At 43.8% G+C, this 26,866-nt stretch overlaps 1 protein-coding gene across 1 annotated transcript in view; it reads left to right on the forward strand.

The window, feature by feature from the left end:
- SUSD3 (sushi domain containing 3) overlaps window positions 1–26,866 on the forward strand; it is a 38,646-nt gene extending 11,780 nt beyond the window's left edge. The window contains exons 2-5 of the mRNA XM_030502347.1: window positions 8,247–8,435; window positions 9,909–10,056; window positions 12,965–13,129; window positions 25,768–26,866. Coding sequence (XP_030358207.1) covers window positions 8,247–8,435; window positions 9,909–10,056; window positions 12,965–13,129; window positions 25,768–25,984 — 719 coding nt within the window. The 3' untranslated portion in view covers window positions 25,985–26,866. The remainder of the gene's footprint in view (window positions 1–8,246; window positions 8,436–9,908; window positions 10,057–12,964; window positions 13,130–25,767) is intronic.

Consider the following 26,866-nt stretch of genomic DNA (forward strand, 5'->3'; position numbering starts at 1 on the left):
TGTGGTATTGTGTAACCAGTTACTTCTGTTCTCCTTCCTGTAAATACCAATGCTTACTATGCAAGAAGCAGTGCTAACAGACTTTGGAGGCAAGCAGAGCAAGAGCTGGATCTCTCACTGCCTGGTGGGGTCAGCGTGCTGGGACTCAGCCGTCTAAGGCTGTGGATTTTGGTTGCATCCTGGTGAGACCACCTGCCTGTCGGGTCTGTCTACTGCAGGACATTTGATACAGCCAGGGTCTCTCTTAAAGTGCAGGTGAAAAGCTTATTTCAAGTTACTCCCCTTTATCTGCTTTAGAATGACAGCAAGGGGAGACCATCAGCAAGCATTCTAAAAAATCCATTCATTAAACAATCAGTGACAAAAGCAACTGTTGGCATCACTTCCACTGGGAACTGTTTGAATTAAGGCATAATTCTGGTGTGCTTCATAATGGACATTCATACATATAGATATATACAGATATAGATATAAAATTATTTTTGTGGGTTGTTTTGTTGGGTTTTTTTAATAGGGAAGTGATGGTGAAGAGAGAAATAGATGGACACTTGTAATTTGCTTTAGGTTTAACAGGTCCTTCCTGTTCTTGGAAGCTGTACTATTAGTAACTTTTCAGAAGCCTTAGAACCCTTTTTTTTTCCTGTTGGTAAACAGAACCCATCTGTTCTTGCTTTACCGGGGACTGCATCAAACACTTCAGTTTTCATTTTGTTCTTATTTCTTATTTAATTGTTCCCAAAAGAAGAGAAATGCTCAGTATTGCCCCTATTGCTAAAGCCAAGAGTAAAACGTATAGATGAGAATAACCTGACTGTGATGTAAATTGGCAAAAAAAAAAAAGACCAGTTTTGGAGATGGCAGCACAATCACTGGAACAAATGCTCTCTTAAAAGAGTAACATAAAAAACAGTAAGAATCTTTTTACACTAATCCTCCATGTTATTTGTGTTTGAAATAGGAGTGCATTGCACACGTCATCAAACCCTAATCTAGCACTTGGGTGATATGTACCTTGGATTTGACATGCATTAAGATTGCTTGCAACCCTCTGCTATTTCTGAGTAGAGTTGTGAAGTGTTTCGTGCTGACTCCTCAGAGTCGCTACATCTTGTTCACTACACTGAGCAGTTTGAAAGCCAGATGAAAATACTGGGAGAGAGAAAACAAAAAGGCTCGGTATTGTAAAGAGAGATGTACTGAATTTGTTGCTTCAGTTTTGAATGTGAGATCTCACAGCAGCATAGCACAAGGGTTTCTTTTGGAGATGGAAGCCAAGAATTTGCTGATCCTGAGTTGTCAAGGACCATGCGGTGGTCAATACATCACTGTGTGTTTTCCCATCTGGATATAGGGATTGCAGCTTTTTAGACCGAGTGACCTGCAGCCCTGCATGATGTGGGTGCAGCCATCTAGCAGCTCTGGACTGCACAGGGGAGAGCACCATCCGCTGCTCTACCTCCGCTGTGTTGATGGGGTGATTTAATGCTTTGCCCATGACTTCTCTACTCACCAGCTTCCCACCAGCTTTGTCCAGTCAGAGCATGAGGCTCAGGAGGGTCAGATTTCCACTGAAGGCTTTTGCTCACTTAATCTGAAAAAGTCGTGTTGATGAGTGATCCTGCCCTGCTGGTCTTCCAGAGGTGCTTGGTGTTTCTTTCTTTTCTCTGGATGCATTTGCTTCTCTGTTTTCTGTATGTGCACCCTTCCTGTGCAGATCCATTGCATGTTGTTAATTACATTGCAAACAGTGCATTGAAAAATCAGGTTTATCCACAAAACAGGCTACATAAAAAAAAAAAGGGGAAGTCAGTAGGAGTGAGCAGAAGGTATCTGCTATAATAGAGGTGTGAGCAGAGAGCTCATTTGAGTATGAATGTGTAAACACAGAAAGAAACTCACTGCAAATACTGTTTTTTTCCCTCCTTCTCACTTAATTGCATGGAAATTCCTTCTCAATGGGAGAATAACCTTTTTTGAAAAGGCATTTCCATGAGTGGTGGCCTGTGAGAATGATCAGAAATTGGGTTCTCTCTTTCACAATTTTCAATAGAACACCAGAATTGTTTCTAGGAAGTGTTTCCATTTGGAAATGCTGAAATGAGGCAGATGCAAGACCCACGTATGGTCAACAAGCTGAGGGGTTTTTTTTCAGACCACGTGCTCTGACAGATGTGTTCTGTAGGTACCTTCAGGTTTCACTGTCGGCAGCTGTCCAAATGGTTCCTCCATGGGACTGACCATGGAACAGGCACCTGCACGGCTGCTCTTGCAGTTCTTGCAGGTCTCCATCAGACCCTGGAGCGTGAAGCTCTCTGGGGCAGTGGTGGCTGAGCTGGGAGGTGGTCTTACAGCAATGTGTGTGCAGAGGAATGTGTTTTGGGGCACATGGTTTGTGCCACACCTGGACCTCCAAAACTTCCTTCAGGGGAATAACTTTCTAGGGCCATACCCACATGTTGGAAGCAGGCAGGTTTAGAAGAGATTCCAGCATCTCAGCCTTATAGTGATTCTCAGAAACCAATGAAATAGGTAGGAAAAGTCAAATTGTGCCATTGCTGATGTGTGCTTTTGTTAGAAAAGACTGAAGCAGGCCATTACTTGGTGCCACCAAGCAGTGGGAAGTCTCCATACTGCTACACAGTGGCTGCATCACAGCTGGGGACGTTGTTCAAGCTCTGCAGCTTCAAGAGCCTGGAGCTCCCCTGCCTCTTTTACTGCTGGGTTGTTGTCATGTCTAACATTAATTTTTTCAGAAGCCATGCCAGTGCCTGGATTTTCTAGTGGGAGCATACGCTTCTCCTGGTAGCCAGTCGATGTTGCATTTGATGAATTTGAGAACCCAGCCCTGGCGGAATTCACAGCCAGCGCTGTGAGGGAGCAGAGGCTCAGTTGCGAGGGGACCGATGCCAGGGCCTGGTGGTTTCACCCACACAAGATGCTTTACTACATCTGCTTTATTTCATAGCTCACATTTCACTTCTAGCTGCTTTACTTTTGTTTTTTTGGCATGGCGAGCTCTTCCGACAGCCCTTCTGTGGAGCTGCTGTGGGTGGTCAACATTATGCCTGTGAGTTCAGGGAAACTAATTTTGAACGCATGCTTCTGTAGGCAGAGAGACTTGCAGAAATAATATCAGCATGTTTATTTCCTGCAGGGTTTATAGAACCTAATGTTCTGTCTCTTCCTGGCATCTGGTTATTCCAGCATGCTTTAGTTGCATTAAATAGTCAACAAGAAGCAACACAAAGACTTGAGTTACGCGTGTATGCGAATAATGAGGCAAAGTCATGGATTGTTCCCTTTCTGCAAAACCTGTGAGTGGCAATCTTGATAACAAGCTTTCAGGTAATTATTGCTGTGGTTTAGAGCATTTTGGTATATACTTATGTGGTGTATTTGATTTTTTTAGTCTATGTTTCACTATGGAAGGTGCACAGGAAATGTTTAATGGGCAAACATGTCTCGGTTGCTCTCTCATTTCTGTTTTCTTGTCAGCAAAATATAAATCCACAGCTTTCTGACAATGGAACCATATGGTAACTCTTTCTGACAAATCGATTTTGCAATACAGATAATCCTGGCTGTGCATGAGAAGAGATATTTCGGATTATTTTGCCTTAATTCTTGCATTACTATTTTATTTTTCAGTGCCTGGAAATTATGTATGTGGCTATTTCTGAACCCAGAGGATTGGGTGAATTAAGAATTTATGGAGTATGCTACAGTTTAGTTTCTTTACCTTGAGGACAGTTATTTTTCATATGAAATAATTGGTTCACTTGCCATAGCCAATTCCCTTCTTCTGAGTTGGCAGACAGCAGCAGCAGATTCAGATACTTTTTGAATGCTGGATAGCATCTTAGTGTGAAGCCAAGCTAAGAAATGCATTTGTATAAATCAGCTCTTGCTTTACCAGAAGCTGCAGAGATAGCTGCAGGAACTTGAAGTGACTTGGGCAGCTGATGGCTAATGGCCATCTTGGTTCACCAGAGTGGATGCTTTACGTTGACATGCTATGCAGAGGGGACAAGGTGGTTTGTTAATCCTTTTCAGTGAGTAAACTAAACAAGGGAGAGTCCTCACAGCTTCTGTGGGACTTCAAAATAAATTAAAAAAAAAAAAAACAAAACATATTTCCAGCCTTTGATTCATAGGGATGTATCAGCAAGGGAGTTTTCTTCTTGTATTTGGAAGTAGTAGCCACTATCTGGAAGCGTAAGCACAACATAAGCCTGGGAGTGGAGAACAACAGTGAAGAGTAATGGGAACTGGGTGCTGGAGACACCTATCAAGTCTAGGAACAATGCCATGAAGCTAATCAAAACTGAACAACACATCATGAGTTTTCGTGGTTATTATGAGCTACATAGAAATGGCTGGTAGGCTGTTGAGTCCTCAAGTGTTCCTCGTAGCTTTAGGTGCTGGCTGTCAGGCATGAATTGGTGAAGTCTGAGATGTAGCTATTGCAAAAGCTCTGTGAGCAATAATTAGGGGGGTTTATTCAGTTTTACATTTCTGGGTGCTAACAGTTACTGCAAACCAAGACCTGAATGTGATGTTTTCTAGATGCTTAGAAAAGAAATATAAATGAAGGTGTAAATCTGGTCAGCACAAATGCAGTATTTGTGTTTTACTTCAGGAGGCAACGCAGCCTCCACCACCAGCATCAGCTGACACCAAAAATAGAAATTTACTGTATTTAAAAAACCAGTGATGAAATTCTTGATTGTAGCAGATATAGTTAGATAAACATGCCTGAAGAGTTGTCGTGGTTTAAGCAAGGGCTGTCATGGTTCAAGTCTAGCCGGTAACTCAGAACCACGCAGCCGCTTGCTCACTCCTCCACTTCTTCCCTCTCCCACTCCCAGAGAGATGGGGAGGAGAATTGAAAGAATGTAAATCCCGCAGGTTGAGATAAGAGCAGTCCAGTAACTAAGGTATAATACAAAACTACTACTGCTACCACCAACAATAATAATGATAAGGGAAATAACAAGGGGAGAGAATATAAAACTAAAAGGGGAAAAGGAAAAGGAAAACAATAAACACAAGTGATGCACAATGCAATTGCTCACCACCCACCAACCGATACCCAGCCCGAGCCGAGCAGCGATCTGGGCCTTCCACGTAACTTCCCCCAGTTTCTACACTGGGCATGACGTGCTGTGGTATGGAATACCCCTTTGGCCAGTTTGGGTCAGGTGTCCTGTCTCTGCTTCCTCCCGGCTTCCCCTGCTCCCTGGCAGAGCATGAGACTGAAAAGTCATTGATTGGGTTAAGCGCTAATGAGCAACAACTAAAACATGGGTGTGTTATCAGCGTTGTTCTCAGACTAAAGTCAAAAACACAGCACTGCACCAGCTACTAAGAAGGAGAAAAATGACTGCTATAGCTGAACCTAGAAAAAGAGTATTCGAGTAAATAAGTCTGTCTGGAACATCTGCTTAAATATGAAGGCAGAAGCTTACCTAAACAATGATTTTCTGGAGATGGAAGGGTAAAATCAACCTAGCAGAAAAGTGAATGCAGCAAGTAACCACAAAAACATTATAGACAGTTAATGGCAAAGGATGCTAGAGCTTACAGGAGACATTTTACAAATGAGTTATTAGAAGACTATCGCTGATGAAAATAAGGGCAAATTTTATCCAGAGATGTTAAATCTGAACTTGGCTGAAATTCACAAAGTCAAACCAGCAAACATCCATCTATGCATTGTAATAAAAGTATTTGTAAAGTGCAAAAAGTAGTGACAGGTTTAATGTTTTGACTTTAGTGTGAAGAGGAAGAAGAAATGGTATTTCTACCCTGGCCAAATGCAGGTACATGATAGGCAGTTGATGAACTTTCAGCTCATCATCTGTGTAGAGCCAAGTATAGAAGCTTTCAAAAGTTGAGCTCTCATTAGCTGTCATTAATGAGAGCCTCTGGGGTTCCTGCCCCAATTACATTCATATGGGAACGATCCTCTGGGGATGACATAATGCTGTTACAGCCCTGGTCAAAGCAAGGAAATATCCATGATTTCATGGGACATTGACTGTTGTAAATCTTTGTAGTGCTCAAATGAAGAAAAATATGTTAAAATCCACAGCTGAGGAATAATGCTGACAAGGGCACTGACATTCAGAGATCTTAATCACTCAGCATACACTGTCATGGGCAAGGACAGTGCAGGAAAGGGTCAAGAGCACCTGAACCAGCTACAACTGCACCTATTACTCAGGATGGTCAATGCTAGATTAGATGAAATATGTCTTGAAAGAAAGGATCCAGTTCCAAATGATCATTTCTTTGGAAAGCAGAGGCTGAATAATGAGTCCAGGTAAACTGGCCAGTCTACTGCAAGTGTCTAATGAGGGCTGCTATGGTGGCTAAGCAGATGGGCTTTGAATCACATTTAGCCCTGACTTACCTCCTGCATCTGGTGCTGCTACAAGTGTCACCAAAGTGAAGTCTAAGTATGTGATCCCGTATCTAAAAATAGCCTTGAAAGTGTAAAATGCAAAAAGGTAGATACTTTGCATCTTAGTTTTTCATGGGAAGTCTCTGGGTGATTAAAGTAAAAAGAAAAGTTCAAATTTGTAGTGCTCATCTGGAGTGAGGAGCAGGTTGTCCCATGCACACGTCCCATGTGTTCCAGTATCAGGATGTTGGAGGGAAGGATAAGAGATGAAGGGAAATGACCCTCTAGAAAATATTTGCCGTCATTGAGGCAAATTGCTGCCATAAGAAGAGACTAAAAGAAGTGGCAAAGCAAACAGAAATAATCTACATGGAATCAAACCAGGCATGGTTTTAAAAGCTAGACCTCAATACATATTTACTTAGTAGATTAGACCAGAAATTTTCATTGTGGGTTTTGCTTGTTCCTTTGCTGAGGTTTCTTTGTGTTTGTTTTCCAGGGGGCTGGGGGTTTTAAGAGAGTAGATTGAAGATGGGCAGTCAGCATGTCTGCTGTGGCTTGATTGCAGAAGCTTAATATTAATGAATGACCGGGGAGATTTAGTATTAAAAATAAAATGCATTTCCTATCAACATGTGATTCTGTCAGGATATTCTCAAGAAGGCTCTTAAAAATTTACATTTCTTCTTGCTTGTAAGTGTGGGAATCATCTTTTCCCCCTTTAATCTTCTGTGTGTGTCATCATAGTGTTTGCAATTCTGGTCGTGCAACTGCAGCGCAGCTGCCTCTCAGTCTGCTCAAGTCATCTGGAAATCCAGAGTAAGGTAGGAACGCGGGCTCTGATGCAGAAGCAGTGCTGGTATTCAGTAAATGCAAAAAAAAAAAAAAAAAAAAAAAGAAAGAAAATATTCTGTGGAACAGTTTCCAGATCATGTCAGTGCACGTGTGCAAAACCAGACCATGTATTATTGTTATTTTTGAAGTATATCTGGATATTGGATGTTGTCTTAAATTCTGTGTTTAAAATGAGTATGAAACAAGGAATGTGGTGACAGTCAAACTCAATGTATAAAGTTAGTGGATGGCATTAGGCGGCCAGGAGGAGAAGAGCTCCATGACTCAAAGGGCAGCAGTATGAACGACTAAGAAACAAAAAAGAGAAAAGCTGAATGAACAAAAATGTACTAAAAATGCCTGATATACTGTAAAGCAGAGTTATTGAAAATGGAAGTAAGTTGAATGCAGTTCTGCTATATGTCTATGCTTCTGTCCCCTCTCTGTGGCTTTTGAATCCACTGGCTCATTTCAGCCAAGACTAACAGAGGTGTAGTCTCTTGAAAGATAGGAAGTTCCACTAGTATCAGGAAAAGATGCTACCAAGTTGATTGACATCCTGAAATATGTGATCAGTCCATCAGAGCTTGCAAAGTTTGCATGGGGGAATATGTGTTATAAATACTTCCAGTATGGAAGATGCCAGCCTGAGTACGTAATTGAACACAGACTGTCCAACAAGACAGGAATCCATAGGAGACCACGCCACTCCCAGAATGACTTTTTAAAAGTTTAATATGTACCAGCCTAAGCAGATGATGTTGCAACACAAGTAAAACCCCGCTTTGTGCTGGGGGTCAGGGTAGTGGAACTGTCGAATGGCACTGAAGGGGGTTTGGCCTTGGGCTGGTGCTTGGCAGAGCCCTCAGCATCACCCTCCCCGAGGTCTGTTATTTGTTTTGACCATTAACTCAGACAGATTTACAGTCTGATAGCAATAAAACTGCAGTGGACTCCCACTTTTGGCTCTGGCACTGCATTGTCTCACTTTGGTTTTGTTCTGCAGGGCAGTGCAGCCACATCTTCCCTCCCCAGCTCGGCACGCTAAACATCCTTCACGGCAACGGCACGGCTGTGGGGACCGTAATAACGTTCCAGTGCTCTGCCGAGCACCAGCTGGAGGGACCAGGCTTCATCACCTGCGTTTGGAAAGGGAATGGTACCCAGTGGACAGCCGGAGTGCCCTCCTGCCAGCGTAAGGTTCTTTCCAAACCATTCCCAACCCCTTTAGGCTGCATTGTGTTTATTTTGCCCTGTCTATCTCCTTGCATTAGGATTAATTCTAGACATCTGGGCAAAGAAAAAGACAAATCCAGTTTCCTTCAAAGTTGCCCTCACTGACTGTAATTGCGCTCCATATGTGTGCTGACATAATTCATTATCAGGACATAGAAAAGACTCAGTCGGCTTTGTGCCTGATCTCATGTCACCAGCTCCTGCAGTGCTGCACCCAGAGTAACTGTGGCTCTGCAGCTACAAGCTGTACCATTCTTTAGAAAATGTGTAGCTATGGGCAGATAATGTGCAAACATATTTGCAAACCCTCTAATCTCCTGGCTTTCTTTTCTGAAGATATTTTTGCTGCAAAAGAAATGCAGTGATATTTTTTGAACAATTCCAGGTTGTTGCCTGTGGGCAGCTGCCTGAGGAAGTTACCACATTGACAAATCATGTTTGAATGGCATCAGGATTAACTACCTTTCGTGCTGTGTTCCTTCTTATTTATTATAAGGTTGTTAGTAATTTGACTAGGCCCAAGCAAAACATGGTACCTCTGAGCTTCAAAAATCTCAGTCTGTCTCAGACCTTGGATATTTTAAATCACAAGTAGATTGATGGCTCCTATAGACACTTTGTGCTTCCTCTCAAACTTAGCAATTCTGATATCTCGTTTGAGAGATTCCATTAAAAAAAAATGAGAGAAATCCTTCCCTCCTGAGGCTGCAGCAATATAACGCTTTGTGTGGAGCTCAGCTGAGCCATTTCTGATCGTGATGTTGGAAGAAGTATATGAGTTACGAAGCAAGACGCACTTAGTGCTCCAAATGAGTTGGCAGAGATCTGCATTAGCTGTGCCACACCACATTCCCACTCCTCCTCTTGTCTGGATAACTCGCTTCCAGCATCAGATCACTGTGAACACTCAGCCCTGCAGATGTTGTCCCTTCTTCCATCCTGCATCCTTCACCAAACTGAGGAGCTGTTCGCTTCCTGCCAGATAGAATGCAACTATGTGGAACTGTCCTTGCTCTAAAGGACAGTTCTTTAAACCCATTTCCCCTTCTCAGTATTTGGTTTTGCAGCTCCAGTCCTTGTTAACAATTGCTTATAAGTCTCTGCATTTGAGATGCTGACAAAGTTGTGCTTTTTAGCTACTGCAGCACTCAAGGCATTGTGTTTAATTAATTGCAGTGATTAAATACTTGTACAAATTCATTAGTAGCTTATAAACAAGAGATTTTTAAATACTCTAACTGGACACTTATATACGTCTAAGCCGAAGCCAAGATACTCTGGTATCTTGACACAGTCTAACGTCAAAGTCCTCACTGAGCTATTATTAGCAGAAGTGGGAAGCAGGTAGGTTTCAGGATGGTTTAATGAAAATGTGAATGATAAATTCGTGGCTTGATCTTAGAAATATGCTTCTGTGTTTGCTTTGCTGCAGCCATATCAAAATATGAGAGTTTTGGATTTAAGGTTGCAGTGATTGCCTCCATCGTGAGCTGTGCCGTCATTCTGCTGATGTCCATGGCTTTTTTAACTTGTTGTCTTATCAAGTGTGTGAAGAAAAGTGAAAGGAGGAGGACTCAAAGGTATGTCAAGAAAAGATTTTTAAACCCAGTGTAAGACTGTGCATCAGATGGATCCCATTGCTGTGATAGCAGAAAGCTTCAAAGGACTTGATGCTTGCAACACTGCAGTGATGTTAGTTACTTAAAATCCTTAATTTGTAGGTCAAGCAATAGGCATAGAAAGACTTGGAATTAAAGAGTATTTAGGCACCTAATGTCTGTTAATATCAGATAACTTCAGTGGGGCTGGGCAGATCTGGATTTATCCAGGATTATACAGAAGCTGAACATACACGTCTTATTTGCTGGCCCAGTCTTTCTCTCCTCGAGTTATTCAAGATTGGCTGCATTTTCCCTTCTCTCTCTCTTTCTCTTTTTCTTTTGCTTTTCTTGAACACTGCTGGGAAAATTAATCTAGCCGTGTCGAAACCATCAAAGTCCTCACTGTCTGCAAAGCATACTTAAAGCTGTCACAATGTTGTGCTGGAAGGAGATAGGATTTTGTCTTCTGGCTTGAAGTGCAGGGTTAGAAACAGGCACAGGAAGAAGTAAATTTTACTGATTCAGTCCATTATAAAAACTCAGTGTGAAGGATGGCTGCATGACCGCATCTGGCTGTACGCTAAAGCACTGTTGCTCATGTGAGCATCCATCCGAAGTGACCTACTGCAGAATGCTTTCCATGAGTGCCTCTTCTTGGTTTCCCTCTCACTTTTCCTGCTCATTTTCCCCATGTCTGCATGCAGCTCAGGGCGGGGTGGGGTGGCTGCTCCTGTCCTGTGGTGCACCACAGTAAACTGCACTCTGATTTTCATAGATTCATAGAACAGTTAGGGTTGGAAGGGACCTTAAGATCATCTAGTTCCAACCCCCTACTTCTTCTTGCTTCCGAGAAGTGTTTGGAGTGAGGCGGAGTAGCAGTGGAGTAGAGGGAGATTGGGGAGGACACAGTGAAGGTCTCTGCTCTGAGCTGTGTTTTATCTAGAGCTGCGAGGGAACCAGCTTAGGGGGGAAACTCTGCCATATTGAAATTTGACTGTAGATACAGATTTTCCCTTGAAAGGATTTTGTGAGATAAAAAAAAAAAGTCTTTGGTGTCATTCATAATACTAGGTTTTCACTGATAGCATGAAATAACTTTTAAAATGAAAGGGTTGATTGGCATTTTTGGAATTGCCATTTTTTGATAAGACTATTCATATCAAAGTCCTTGCTTTTCATTTATTTTAAATGAAGTTTTGTCAATTAGCCATTCACATGACTTTGATAACTTGATATTTTTCTCTTTTGAAAGAAAAGCCCTTCACACCAGGCATTTTGACCTGGTTCTGTCATCAGGCTTAATGTGATTCCCTTTGCTGGGACTTCTCCATTCCCTTCTGCCATCTGTTGTCCCTTCACTGTCCCCTGAAGGAACTGCTCCAACACGGCCCGTCCACGAGCCCTCCTCCTGGAGGGGGGCTCTGGGCACTGTAGAATTTGTGTGGCTTAGTCTTGATGTAGAAAGCACCTGAGATGATGCAGAAACTGTCCATGTCATGTGAGCAAGAGCAAATGCAACCCTGTGTGTAATATGCTCAACCTGCAAAGTGTCAGATGTGGTGGTAGCATCTCTTTTGTTGATGTAGGTGGAAAATGTGGATTGACTTTTGGATGCACAAAGCATTAATCTGAGGAGAAGCTGCAGGCTTGGTAACTTAATACAAAATGAGAATACTTGGTAGGGCATTAGTTAAATAAGTGTCTCTTAGACCATCTCTGAAAGAAAAGGTAGTCTGTACCCATGGAGTAGGGAGGATGTCCTCACCTCGCTTTTAGCTTTGAAGTCCACCTGTCTACTTTTTTTTTGGCTCTTTGTCTACTCTTTTGTTGGTCTAACTAGAAGAGATCACCTCTGCCTACAAACCTGTCTTGCAAGGTATCTGTGTGATGATCTTTGAAGTGCTATCTTATGTTTTATCCTTGCATTTGGAGAGAAGGACAAAGGCTACTGAAAATCCTCACATAATTTAGCCTACTCACAGACCTTGTCCCACTGCATGAGCGCAGCCACTATTTTCTTTGGTAGGAGCAGGACTGCATCCTGAGAGGACAGAAATGACACCAAAGTCAGCATCGCCAGCTCTCACAATTTAATCTTGTCCCATCAGCTCGTGTGAGTGTCTGTGATTATGGGAATCTTCTTTTACAAACACGAAAAGAAATAGTGATTCCCCCCTCCCCCCAAGTTGTAGAGAGCAGCATGAAAAGCACCTTGAGTGCTTCCAAAAGGAAATCGAATAAGCCCTGCTCTTCACAAAGGCAACATGACCATTTTTAAGTCAATTCATTTTTTCAACCTGCCTGGTGATTTGAACCTCAGCAACAGCAGAGCTGCAAAACATTACAGAAAAGATTTTTTAATTTTTTTTAATTCTGAAATAATTTATTCCATAAAGTGGGGATGGGCTGGGGTCTTTTCACATACACAGGATTTGGCCTGATGTGTGTCGCCAATGAAGGTCCATGAGAAAACTGACACAACATCACACCTCAGGTGACTTTCTCTATTAGCTGTAGTCTCAAAATCCACTGAGTCAAATTGACATCATTATTGGGGTTTTGTCCTTGAACTATCCACAGGTGCTTTTTTTGATTGCGTGGGGCTTTTTTTAGAAGTGGTTGATAATACTTAAAATAACACTATTGTACAGAATAAAATTGATGCTATTTAAGAACACCCCCCCCCCCCCCTTAAGGTATTTAAGCAGCTATGTAAGTCGCTGGAAATTTGCCATACAGTTGAAGTTCAGCTATGTGTTTCAGTGCAGTCTTCAGTAAACCTGGATTTAGATTTAAACTCTAGGGAGTCAGGGCTGTCGTCAGATAAAAGCTCAGAGATACAGCCACTTATCACAGTAATGTATTGTATCCCTTGCTTTATTCACAGAGATATGCAGCTGTGGTACCAGCTCAGAGCTGAAGAACTAGAGCACATGCAAGCTGCTTACTTTGGGTTTAAGGGAAGAAACAATAACAACAATAAGAAACTCAGGAATAAATCAGTATTTGATGGTATGACTAACATGGCATATGATAACCACGGCTTCTACAGGTAAGGCTATTAAAATACAGTGGGTTTGAATTAGTTTGTTGAACAAATTTTAGAAAGAGGACACCTTGAAAATGTACTTTAAAGGGATGCCCTGAAAGAGCAGCTGATGCCAGGGGATTGTCAGGTCTTGTTCTTGAACTTACCCGTCTTGTGGGGCATTAATGTTGCTGAAAGGAGAGACAACAGAGAAGCTGAGCCTGACCTCCCTTCTTAAAGCTTCTTCCATCTATCCCCAGTAGCACTTAGTGAAGCCTGCTCTGCAGGGGAGGTTGCAGCAGATTAAATGGAGACAGGTTTTTAATTGGCTTTGTTAAACTGATGCTAAACTCCATCAGGAAAGGCACCACTCTGTGTGGGTTAGTGGTATCAAGGTGCCAGCTCTCCTAAGAGCCTTAGGGGAGGAGGCAGCCCGGGACACTTTGGGCTGTGCTAGGCTCAAGGGGAGCACTGGGTATTAGCCTTTATCCCTTGGTGACCGCGCGAGCTCCCTTTGAGCAATCCCGTTTTGTTACTAGGGTGTGCAGGGCAAGCACAGCAGGATTCTCACCCATGAGGCAGCGCGAGTGTCCCAGGTGAGGGAGCCTGCCCCTGGGGGATTCCAGGGAAATGTCCATGCTGAGGTGAAGTGTGTGTTGATGGTGGGTGCAGGCATTTTTAGGTCAGTTCAAAATCACTTCTCAAGGTATCTCAATGTGTTACTCCGGCTGTGTTGTTGCCAACAAAAAAATCAAGAGAAATGAATAAACCGTAGAATGGTTTGGGTTGGAAAGGACCTTAAGATCCAACCCCCTGCCATGGGCAGGGACGCCTCACACTAGACCATGTTGCCCAAGGCTCTGTCCAGCCTGGCCTTGAACACTGCCGAGGACAGAGCATTTACCACTTCTTTGGGCAACCTGTTCCAGTGCCTCAGCACCCTCACAGGGAAGAACTTCTTCCTTATATCTAACCTGAACTTCTCCTGTTTAAGTCTGAACCCACCACCCCTTGTCCTATCACTACAGTCCCTGATGAAGAGTCCCTCTCCAGCATCCTTGTAGCCTCCTTCAGACACTGGAAGCTGCTCTGAGGTCTCCGTGCAGCTTTCTCTTCTCCAGCCCCAATGTTCTCAGCCTGTCTTTATACAGGAGGTGCTCTAGCCCCTGATCATCCTTGTGGCCTCCTCTGGACTTGCTCCAACAGCTCCATGTCCTTTTTATGTTGAGGACACTAGAACTGCACACAGTGCTGCAAGTAGGGTCTCACGAGAGCAGAGCAGAGGGGCAGGATCACTTCCTTCGACCTGCTGGTCACGCTTCTTTTGATACAGCCCAGGACATGGGTGGTTTCTGGGGTCAAGGGCACACTGAAGCCAGCTCATGTTCAGTTTCTCATCGACTAACACCCCCAAGTCCTTCTCTGCATAAATGTGAAATTATAATTGCTGTTTTGCTATCACCATTCCTATAAACACAGTCGCTGTGTCTTTTATATACCGTGGGTTCTACTTTGTCATCAAGTATGACAATATCCTTGTTTGCAATCCTTGTTGGCTTTTAATTCATTGCTCATTTATACAGCTTTTATGTAAATACAGGAGTATTTGTGATTTCTAGCAGTTACCTGCAGAAAACAATTTTATGAAGATTTTAAACCTACTTCCATGTCACAGTGCAGCTGAAAATTATATTCTAATGGAGCGCTTGCACACAAGTCTGATCGCTGCTTAATCAACTCCTAGCTTTGGGTGATTGCAGAAAGATGTATCCAGCTCATTAAACACAGATTATAAGCTAAACAGCTTTAGAAGACTCAGGATGCAGTTTTTAATTTAGGGTAATTTCAATCTGCTACAATGTTAAAATGTTTTGTGTAAATGTAATCTGCTTTTGAAATAACATGGATAAACTTATAAAGGGCTATAAACAGAGGTTAGTGCTCTGCTGGAGCCTCAAGCTCTGATCTGCAATAAGATACCAGACAAGTGGTTCTTATCTGCACCACTCCATGGAGCTGAAGCTGCTGTGTTATGTTTACAAACTTCTGCATACCTTTTCTTAACTGCAAGCAGCAGGGAATATGCAATATTCCTCTGGATAAGTAGCTTCAGTCAGGCCAAAAATCAACAAGTTTATTATTTCTTTAGAATGTATAAACTTCAGTGGGGAACAATACACATGTTGTGTTAAATCCTGGTGCCCCTACCCACCTCCCGATGGGTGAGGTCTGCTATTAATCAAGGTCTACTTTATTTCCACCATGCAGAGGGGATGTGATCCTGGCTAACCACTACCCAGAGCAAAATTCCACTTAGAGAGCAGGTGTGTTAGTCTGTGCACCCCAGAGGCATTTCGCACATGGAGAACAAGTGCTGCTTCTAATCAGAAGTGGGAATGGCACTGAAGCTGTGGCAGACTGAATATAACAGTCTTGGAATCGCTCTAGGAATGAAGGTGACCCTTCATCAGTTTGTACCTTGCTCCCTTTCTTCACTCAAATAAGATCTATTTAATCAAGGGTAGTAAAAGATGTTGGATTTCTACTGTTTAATTCTGTTAAATGGATATATGCTCAGGATGACATGTGGGAATGCTGCTAACCTATTTTCACGCCAGCTCTTGAAGACAACAATCTGTCAGCTTTGTGTTTCACTTGCAAGGCTTATTTTTTGTGTGTAGCAAATTAGTCTAAGTTTCTTCATCCTGTGCTTATCCAGCTTACTGGGAGCAGCAGGACAGTGTAGGCAAATCCCTGGGGAGGTGCAAATATGAAGCTGGCTTATGCTGGGAAGACGAGCATGGAAAGGACACGTCCACTACCTGGGTTATTTCTGCAGTACCTTTCCCTATTTAAGGTGAAATGGAGCTGTTGACAGCCTGTACTTGGAAGAAATCTCTAACTGTGGGAATGTTGCTGTAGTGGTGGAGCTGTTATAGTGTTGATTGTCCAAGGAAATAAATAAAGGCATGTGATGCGGTTGGAAAAAAAGCAGCAAAATTGAGGGAATCCAAAGGAAAGATTCTGTATGTCGCTGTGTGCATGTGAACCAAAATGCGTGTCCATGGTCACAAAAAATCCAACAGATAATTTAACCAAGACTCCTCAAGGAATGTTTAGACTTGACATTAGGAAGCATTTTCTTACAAAGGGGGTGTCCAAGCACTGGCACAGGCCTCATGGAGAGCTGGTTGATGCCCCAAGCCTGTCAGTGGTGAAGAGTCATTGGCTCAATGCCCTTAATAACATGCTGTAAGTTTCGGGCATCCCTGAGTTGGTCAGGCAGTTGGGCTAGATTGCTGTAGGTCACTTCCAACTGAAAACTGTCTTACCATATCCTGTTCTGATCCGTTCTGTTCTTGTATTAATGTTTCAGACATTTGGAGGACTTTGTGCAGTGCATTGCTAGACCTCTGACCAAATCAGAAAGCCTACTTTATTTTTCTAATAAGGAACTGTCCTAAGAAGCATGGGAGCTGATTGTTTTCTCCCTGCTTTTTCAAGGCTGCAGTACACGTTGTTCTCTGCGATACAGCCATGGGAAGTGGCTCTGCAACCCACTTAGGAGGGGAAGGCTGAGAGATGAGTGGTGCCTTTGTCTGAGAAGGGAGTGGGTGGAAGCTTGGCAATTTCAGTCATTTTTACAATAGCATTTCCTTTTCTTAAAGAAACTGTTTTGCTACTTCTCCATGTAACATATAAAGTATCTGGAAGAGTGAGAACTCCTCCACCCTTGAAAAAGACCCTCTTGAGTATATCTTAGCCTATTTTTGACTAGAACAGGATGTAGGTCATGCTGCTTTTCAGACTTAATTGAAATATATTTAGAGATTAACTAGAGATTAACATTTTGATTCACCACTTTAAGGATCAAAGATACAAAGATCAGGTAAGCCAATAGAAAATAAAGCAAAAAGCCAGTTCTTTCAGACAAGTAAGATATTTGTTATGGTTTACACAGTCATTTAGGATTAAAAACCTGTCATCTGTTAAAGCAGTGCCTTAGTATGCCAATGAGAAAATAGTGGCTGAAACAAGGTGACATAATGTGGATGCAGAATGCTGATGTATACAAGTTATAAATAACGTACAAGCCCAGGTGTTGGACAGTAAGAGGCTCTGGACCTGTCTGTCACAAGAAGATCTTTTTCCCCTCATGTTGGAAGTATGGAACAAGTGTGATGAATATATAGTTTTGCAGGGAAATGTTGAATTTTAGTGGCAGCTACCCTAATTATAATAAGCCCCATTCTGTCTTATTGGCTGCTTGAACAAATTGCTTAAAAATGCTGAGAAATATGTATACACATACCTGGGATCCTTAACTACAGATTGCAGTCACTGTTCATGGCACCTTTTTCATCTGGATGTCAGGATTCACAACAAGGATAAAAATACCAATTTTTGGCAGAAAGTCTTATATGCGCTGCAGGCATTTACAGCATATTTGCTCTTTTAGAATATTTGAAGAGCTAACTGATGTTGAGCAGGGAAAGACAAATTACAATGCATGGGGCCGCTGGGAGGCACGTGTTTTCCTCAGTGTTGCTTCTCTGAAGTTGAGAGCATAAAGCAGAGATAGCAGGTTGCTGCGTGATGCAGAGGTTTGAGACAGATTAGCTGAAGAAAAGGGTCTGCCAGCTATGGGAGGAAGATTAGCTGCAGCTCTGGGCCACAGAGTTAGAGAAGAACAATGTGCATGAACCTCCAAAACAGCCCCTGGGAGGATTGCTGGGCAGAGGCAGGGCTTGTCATCATGGGGATATATTGGGAACAGCTCACACAGCCTGACTGCAGTATGTATCAGGAGAAAAGCCTAAACTCAGGAAATGGTATTCTTCTCCCTCTAACATTTAAAGATTTAAACCACTTCCCAATTCTGCATGGGAATAAAACCAGGACTGTTGGCATCATTCTTCCAAAGTGAGAGACTTCAAAGCAGCAGAGCGCACCATACCTGCCTGGGGTCAGATGGGCACCAGGGATGCCCAGTGTTGCACAGGAGCTGACATTTGAAATGCTGTGCTGTGTTTTAGAGGTGTTTTAGAGATGGGCGTGTTCCTGAGCAGGATATGTTATTTTTGAATTAGTCATTTTCTGATGAAGAATCTTCCCTGGCCCTGCAGTAATCCTCCTCTGGAATAATTGCTTGGGCAGCCACCATCCAAGGTGAACAGTCCTCTTCTTCAGCCATGGGGGAGAGCTTCGACTTGGTCAAGTGCTTGAGTGGGCAGGGGTTGTGCTCTGCCCAGTGACAGGCACAGGGCAAAATATCCATAAAGAGAAGGTAAATGACAGCAGTCCTTCCTCTGTGCCAGTTTGAGTAATGTTTGAGTAATTTGGTAATGTTTGAGAGATGGAGGGGAATGACAGTAAGAGATGACATTAAAGAAACTGGTGTTGAAAAGAAAAGTGGGGTGACCTTAAAGCAGGCATGGGGGTACCTCACCCTGTGGATCAGCTATAGCTGTTCCCCAGGTAGATGGTTGGTGCAGGTGGGTTGAGGCAAGTTTGACCTTGGGATCCCCTGCCTGGAGTAAGCCTTGCCTGGATCCCAAACTGAATTAGCAGCCTCCTTTTTGCCACTGAGTAGTCCTAGCCATGCCTCCAGGAGAAATCATAAAAATACACACAATCTAGTGTAACCACTGTATGAGCAAACAGGAAACCATTTTTTGGCATGCAGAGGCATGAAAGAACTGGGCATTCCACTGTTTGAGCCATAGCATATTTATGCATCTGCAGCATGTGCAGAAAGATAACTGTCCCAGGAGAAACCAGATCACTAGTAATAAGAAAAAGCTGAGAGCTCATTTCAGTTTGCATCAGCTTCCTCATTATAGTAAAAAAATAGCCACGCATAGGGAAGCCTCTACTTTCTTTTCTTTTTCAGCATAACAGCCCTGTGACCTGTCCTGGAGTAGATACTCCCTTGACTCAGTGAAGTGCTGTTATTTTGCAAGGTAGAATTGATGGTCCAGTATTTTCCACACACAGGGAGAACTGAGTTTAGCTTTAGACTAACTCCTTTTCATCCTCTGTCAACTAAGATGACAACCAGAAAGAAAGTAGTCCAGCAACTACTTTGGTGGGGTGATTCCCCCCCCACCCCCCCGCCCAGTGTTGAAGCATAAGTTGTGCATTCAAAATTTGGACTGTTTTGAGGTGAATTATTTTACACAGCTCTAGGCCAAGTTATAAAACATTCTCTATGATGTACCTGATCTGACTGCCCATGTCTCAGTAGGTTTAAAGTCCTCCTTTCAGAATCCACTTCAGCTGGCGTATATTATCAAGAAGAAAAAAAATCTCTTCTGCAGAGAAACAGGCTAGTGTGTTCTCCCACAGAGATATTTTTAGTACCTGAAAAGTTTGTACCAGAGCTCTTTCTGACTACAAGATGCGTTACCAGTGTACCTGGCAAAAAGCAAGTAAGGACAATCCAACAACAAAGATGTCCAAGTGAAAGGGTTTTGGGAAAAAAAAAACCAAATCCAGATGCTCTTAGGAGAGGCACCTTGGCATTTACAGTCAGTCCAAGAAACTGTATGCAAGGTTTGTGAAATGAGCTCATAGCTTTGGCCTCCACAGTAAAATGAAATGTGTTTTCTTTTTCTCTTTGATTTAGTGACTATAATGGTTGAAGTTTTCCACTACCTTGTGTAAGGGGTTGCAAGGAAGGTGCAAGTCAGAAACTCGTGTTGCTCTAAAAAGTGTTCATGTCTGTCCAGGCTTGCTGAGGAGCATGGCTGTAAGCCCAAGGACCGTCTAGCAGTACGGATAAGATGGGATGGGACACTTGGCCGCATTCCTACCTTGCCCTGTGCCCCCTTGAGGCCATTTTCCCAGCTGATTTTCCCCTCTGAACACCTAAGTAGAAAAGGTTAGAAAGCTGAAGGATATGATGCCCTTCCTAGACATAAAGCAGAAGCTCTTCCCTGTGAGGGTGGTGCGACGCTGACACAGGATGCCCAGAGAAGCTGTGGCTGCCTCATCCCTGGCAGTGTTCAAGGCCAGGTTGGACGGGGCTTGGCGCAACCTGGTCTAGAGGAAGGTGTCCCTGCCTGTGGCAGGGGGTTGGGACTTTAAGGTCCCTTCCAACCCAAACCAGCCTGTGATTCTATGGCTCTATGTAGATTTGATTTACCACAGTGAAAGAGGACACTACTTTAAGAAATACCTTTGTTGAGAGACAAGCTGCTGAAAGCTTGATGGAAAATGTAAATAGAGCAAGAAAAACCCACTAGGACACCTAGAATATCATCAGAGGGAGAATTAAGGTGGCAAAACATCTTCTACAACAGTGACTTAGTGCAAGGCTGTTAGAGGCCCTGGGGAAACCAGTTTGGGTGATTTTGAAGGCCAGCAGTCTCACAGAGAACTTGACACTTCACTCCCTCCAGAAGATCCACCCATTTCCTTTTACGATTGGCCTCCCTGTCAGAAGTTGCCTCTGTTGGTCTGGAAGCTCAGGTGTGCAGAGCTCAGCACTGCGGGATCCTGGTGCCCAAGGCTGTGATGCACGTACGGGACTGTTTGTCTGTGCAGGTTGGATATGGCCACTCTGATCAGCTCCAAGGCTTCAATTGCAGAGAGCCACCGGCGGTCTGCTCCCTGGGCAGCAGGAGGAGATGTAGGACCCATTGTCACTGTGGTGTTTAATACTTCTCTATATAAAGCATCCAGTGAAATGGCTGCAAAGAGTAAATGACCCATTTGATACAATTGTAGTTAATTAATACAGTTCCTCGCATGTGTGGTGGTTGATTGTGTGGCACTTGGGACAGGAGAGGGGCAGTTTTCCTTTTCAAGCTTTCACGTAGATCGTCCCATCCTGTGAGTTGTCCCACCTTGAGCTTCTCTATTCATGGAGGATTTTCTTCCTCTAGTTTGTTATTACTGTGCTCTGTGTTCCCCACTGCCACCTTTCAGAGACTAAAATCTTCCAGCACCCTTTGACGCACATGTTTCAAAGAGAAGTCAGGCAGGGGAAGTGAGCTGTGGTTTCATCTCGGGGCCCTGTCACAAAGGGTGGAAAAGCTAGCTGCTAAATGAGACTGATTCCTGAATTCTAATCTGAATTGTCATCACAGTGAGCACAGAGGGGGTGTGCACAGCAACACGTGAAGCTTTTCATAAAGCTTCTATTATTATTTTCATAATGCTTCCAACGATTCCCCCAGGGTCTTGTACAAAGTCACCAGACATACAGTAACAAAAAAAATCCCCTCCCGTCCTCCAGTGTAGGAATCTGTGCTCAGACCCAGCACCAGCACTGGGCAGCGTTGTGGCAGCTCCAGTGCTCTGAGTTCTCACACTTCTCAGATGCCCCATTAACAGTGTTTTCCCCTCCAGTTAGAAACAGTTCTCAAGTAACCAAGCAAAATTCTTGTGAATCCTCCAAAGCCCACTGACAGATGCTATGGTGGCTGTTCTTCTCCCCAGATGAGAGCTCTGACTTTATCTGTCAAATAAAGTCTATCCTGGTCAAATGTATTGTGCACCTAGCATCCTTGGGTGAGTTTGCATTTCCAGATAAGAGCACAAGGAGGTCTTCTAATCCTCTTACCATGACATTTGAAGTAGCCCTGGAAACTCCTGGAAACTGGAGTTCAGGAAAATTGAAGCACTTGTTAAAAAGTCACACTTATTCAGGACAAAGTACAGAGCTCTTGAGGATGAAACTACAAACTGAAGGCCAGGTCTGACTGATAGCCTTGTAGGCAGAGGAGAGCTCACTATGTGCTCATAGAATCATAGAATCATAGAATAGTTAGGGTTAGAAAGGACCTTAAGATAATCTATTTCCAACCCCCCTGCCATGGGCAGAGACACCTCGCACTAAACCATGTCGTGTCGCCCAAGGCTCTGTCCAACCTGGCCTTGAACACCACCAGGGATGGAGCATTCACACCTTCCTTGGGCAACCCATTCCAGTGCTTCACCACCCTCACAGTAAATAACTTCCTCTTTATATCTAATCTAAACCTCCCCTGTTTAAGTTTGAACCCGTTATCCCTTGTCCTACCACTACAGTCCCTAAGGAAGAGTCCCTCCCCAGCATCCTTATAGACCCCCTTCAGATACTGGAAGCTGCTATGAGGTCTCCACGCAGCCTTCTCTTCTCCAGGCTGAACAGCCCCAACTCTCTCAGCCTGTATTCATACGGGAGGTGCTCTAGCCCTCTTATCATCCTCGTGGCCTCCTCTGGACTTGCTCCAACAGCTCCATGTCCTTTTTATGTTGACGACACCAGAACTGTACACAATACTCCAAGTGAGGTCTCCCGAGAGCAGAGGAGAGGGGCAGGATCACCTCCTTTGACCTGCTGGTCACAATTCTTTTAATGCAGCCCAGAATACAGTTGGCTTTCTTGGCTGCAAGCACACACTGCTGGCTCATATTGTTTCTCATCAACCAACACCCCCAAGTCCTTCTCCACAGGGCTGCTCTGAATCTCTTCTCTGCCCAACCTGTAGCTGTGCCTGGGATTGCCCTGACCCAGGTGTAGGACTTTGCACTTGGCTTGGTTAAACTTCATAAGGTTGGCATCAGCCCACCTCACAAGCATGTCCAGGTCCCTCTGGATGGCATCCCTTCCCTCCAGCGTATCAACCGAACCACACAGCTTGGTGTCGTCGGCAAACTTGCTGAGGGCGCACTCAATCCCACTGTCCATGTCGCCGACAAAGATGTTGAGCAGGACCGGTCCCAACACCGATCCCTGAGGGACACCACTCGTTACAGGTTTCCAACTGGACATCGAGCCATTTACCACAACTCTTTGCGTGCGGCCATCGAGCCAGTTCTTTATCCACTGAGTGGTCCATCTATCAAATTGATGTCTCTGCAATTTAGAGACAAGGATGTCATGTGGGACAGTGTCGAACGCTTTGCTCAAGTCCAGGTAGATGACGTCAACTGCTCTGCCCCTGTCCATCAGTTCCACAGACTCATCATAGAAGGCCACCAAATTGGTCAGGCAGGATTTCCCCTTAGTGAAGCCATGTTGGCTGTCACCAACCACCTCGTTGTTTATCATGTGCCTTAGCATGCTTTCCAGGAGAATCTGCTCCAAGATTTTGTGAGGCACAGAGGGGAGACTGACTGGTCTGTAGTTTCCCGAGTCTTCCACCTTCCCCTTCTTGAAAATGGGGGTTATATTACCCTTCTTCCAGTCATTGGGAACTTCACCTGACTGCCAGGATTTTTCAAATATGATGGGCAGTGGCTTAGCAACTTCATTCACCAGCTCCTTCAGGACCCGCGGATGGATTTCATCAGGTCCCATGGACTTGTGCAGGTTCAGGTTCTTAAGATGGTCTTGAACCTGATACTCTCCTACAGTGGGCCTAAGGTCTTCATTCTCACAGTCCCTGCATCTGTCTTCCAAGACTTGGGCAGTGTAGTCAGGGCATTTGCCAGTGAAGACTGAGGCAAAGAAGTCATTGAAAACCTCAGCCTTCTCCAAATCATCTGTCCCTGTCGACACTTCAGCCCTCTTACTAGCATTTCTCAACCTCCACTTAGGTGGGACTCCACTGACTTCACTGTCCCTCTGACATCCACAGGAGACAACATACTGCAGTGAATGGAGGGTGCCTACTGTCACCTCATCCTAGACTTATAGTTCCCAAAATGGGAGGAAGAGGTTGCTTATCCAGGATTATAGTTGTCCTCCAAGCACAATTTTAGCCAGTTTGGGTTTTTGAGTTGCTGGTGGACTGCGGGTAATTGCAGAGTTTCACAGTACAGAGTTTTATAGGAGAAAGAGTCAGAATGGGATGAATTCTGCCCAGGTAAAGTATATTTATTGCACCATAACCAGAATACCTAGATTTGAACTATAATCCTGGCAGGGCTAGTTGCAAAGGCTGGGACTGCCCCATGCTAAACTTCATCCCAGTTCTTCTCCCTGTACAAGCTCTTTTGATTTGATTTTTATTTTGTAACTATTGGTACCACCTCAAGAAGACGGAACTGAGTTCCAACGTACTATTAAAAAAAAAAGAAATGCACAGTAGCAAGCATCTCAGAAGATTTTCTTTCAGCAGTGAGATCTGCAGTGTTACCTCGTGTAGCTTCTGTTCCCTGATGGCAAGGCACAGAGGTACTCAGATACGTGTCCTAGTGTCCAGCATAGATACCCGAGGGCTGGTTGATGCACCAAGAATAAAAGACACAGTTAAAAACTTTGTGGAGGTCAACACAAAGTGTGTCAAGTGACCAGGCTGGTCACTATTTTTTAAGAAATAGATGAGTTTGTTATTGTCCAAATTACAGGTGGGTAAATTCTGTTCATCTGAGCACCACCTTGATGAGTATTTTGTGACTACGCTGGTGACAGTGTCTTCTTGCATCAAACGCAGAGGTGTTTTAAGATGCCTTTGCACTACCTGGCTGTAGCTCATGCCCCAAATAGTTTTGTAATACAGCTTTCCAGTGAAGAGCAAGATTCATTCTCCTTTACAGGAGATGTATCTGCACTCAGTACCAGAACAGCAAGACCTTGGTTATTTGGTTTTATCTTCTGTTATTCCCCTGTGGTTCCTATATATGTGCACTTTTTGTGTATGAGCATTTCTGCTGGCTGGCTTTCTGCAGCGAATAACTGCAGAATGCAGCTTGCTTCCTGACCAGCTTTACATGTACAAAAGGATAAGACCACCCTGTCCTGGTTGTGCAGGGTGTGCAGGCTGCTGCGCTCAGTGGCGTGAGTGTGGGGCAGGCAACCTCAGCATCTGCCCTGCGTACAGGCAGCTGCTGTGGAGTAAATGGTGTTTTACAAAAGCCCACATGCTCAGACCACAGTCATCTGGCACAAACCCCAAAGGGCCGTGCCTTACCTGCTTCTGGTTCACAGAGCCATGTGTTTAAAGCCCACTGTATCTAGCATGCCTCCAGCAGCAGAGTGCAAGCAGAAGCTGATCCCACATCCCATTTTCCTGTGTGTAGTTTACTGAGCATCTTTTCAGGAATTCTGCCATCTCCAGCTGCCACTGCTCTGACCACACCATCCACCACTCGGTGGTTTGCTGCTTGGGGCAGCAGCCTGTGCTGTCTCCCCACTGCTGGCAGACCTCCTTCCCTGGTGTGGGAAGGATTAGTGACTACCAGAGATGCTGGAAATGCAGAGTTCCTGCCTGCAGTCTCTTCTAGGAGGGCCAGGCAGTAGCCGGGCAGTCAAGGGTTAGCACAAGGCATGATGTGACTGCACTGCATCAGCATCACTAACAGCTCTGCATATAACACCTCTAATCCTGCTGAGCACAACTGGCTCTTGTGCTCCCAGCAGTGCTCAGCTAACCAAGCACGGACTTTCCTTCTGCACTAGTCCCAGCATTCAAGTGTTTGTAATATTCTCCAGATACCATAGCATTAAATTGAAGCTGGGGACTCATTCGATGGAAAGCAAACAACATCTGCCCCAACCCCAAATAACAGCAACATCACAAGTCTTCTCAAGGTCTGCACCAGCTTTTACAGAGGCACAGTTATTTGCTCCACTGCTGCCAACTGGTTTTAATGCTAGGAGAAGTGAGTCCTTACGTTACAGCACAAGGTTTGCAAAATGCCTGATGTGCAAATAAAGTGGATGAGGAAGTTCTGTATCCTTACCAGAGCAAATGAAACAGAAATAACTTTTCCCTTCATGCTTACAGGTTCCAGGAGGAGTGGACTCGGGACATCATAGCTCCTGGGTGTTGCAAAGACAACAATCATCCGCCTAAGTTAACCAAGAGCAGTAGTACACTGATGAAACAGGCTGTACTAGGACACAACACTGCAGTACAGACAGTGAACTCAATACATGTCGAAGTCCATGCACATAAGGATAGTTTTAACAAACTGAGCTGCCAGATACCTGCTGCTGTCTGAAACATGACTGCTCCTCTGCACCCAAATGAAATTTGGATAGAAATGTGTGCCTTAAAGACAACATAGAAAGTGAATTATTCATATGAATTTGAAAGTTTTCTATATTCCAAGATGGTTATTTAATAGAAACACTTCAAGTTATGATACAAATGAAAAAATGAATGTTGAGCTTGACAGTCCATTCTCTATGGTGTGCTATGTCTTGTGACCATGGCAAAACCAAAATCTTCTGTACATCCAGACAGAAATGGTAGCCAGTTTGTATATTTGCCTCATAAAAAGTCACTGATGATAATTACACATCTGTAAGATTGCAACCTTCTTTTAACCAGTGGTTTTTGTAAGCATTTCAGAATGAAAAATCCCCCATATTTTTACACAGTAGTATAATAGAATTACAATAAAACTTTGTTTTTAAGTAAAAGCCCCTGTTGTTTGGTATCAGGAAGGCCTTTTTATTGAATCCTTGTGCTTCGCATTTCAAGACCACGTGTGACAGGGTGCAGCCAAGGCACAGCTCTGGATCCACCAGCCTGTGGGATGGAGGAGGTGCACCTGATGGCCGGTGCAGGCCTGCAGGTGGAAAGGTGGTCCAGGGCATCACTGCAGCATCCCTATGAGAGCACTGAAAGGTGATCCAGTTTTGGGAAAACCTGCCTTCTTTTCCAAATATTAATCTGTTCGCTGTGTGAGGAAACAAGGTGGGGTTTTTTTCTTGTTTTGTCATTTTGAATAGCTAAGTAACTGATAGGGCTCTTATTCTGCTGTTTGTATGCACACACATATATCTTACAGTTAGTGTAGAGTTATTTTTGTTCAAGTTGAAGCCTTATTTATTCTCCTGTTATCAGCTGTCTAATGGGTATTGTCACATTCCTGTCA

Source organism: Strigops habroptila, chromosome 11, assembly GCF_004027225.2.
Source record: "Strigops habroptila isolate Jane chromosome 11, bStrHab1.2.pri, whole genome shotgun sequence".
NCBI lineage: Eukaryota > Metazoa > Chordata > Aves > Psittaciformes > Psittacidae > Strigops > Strigops habroptila.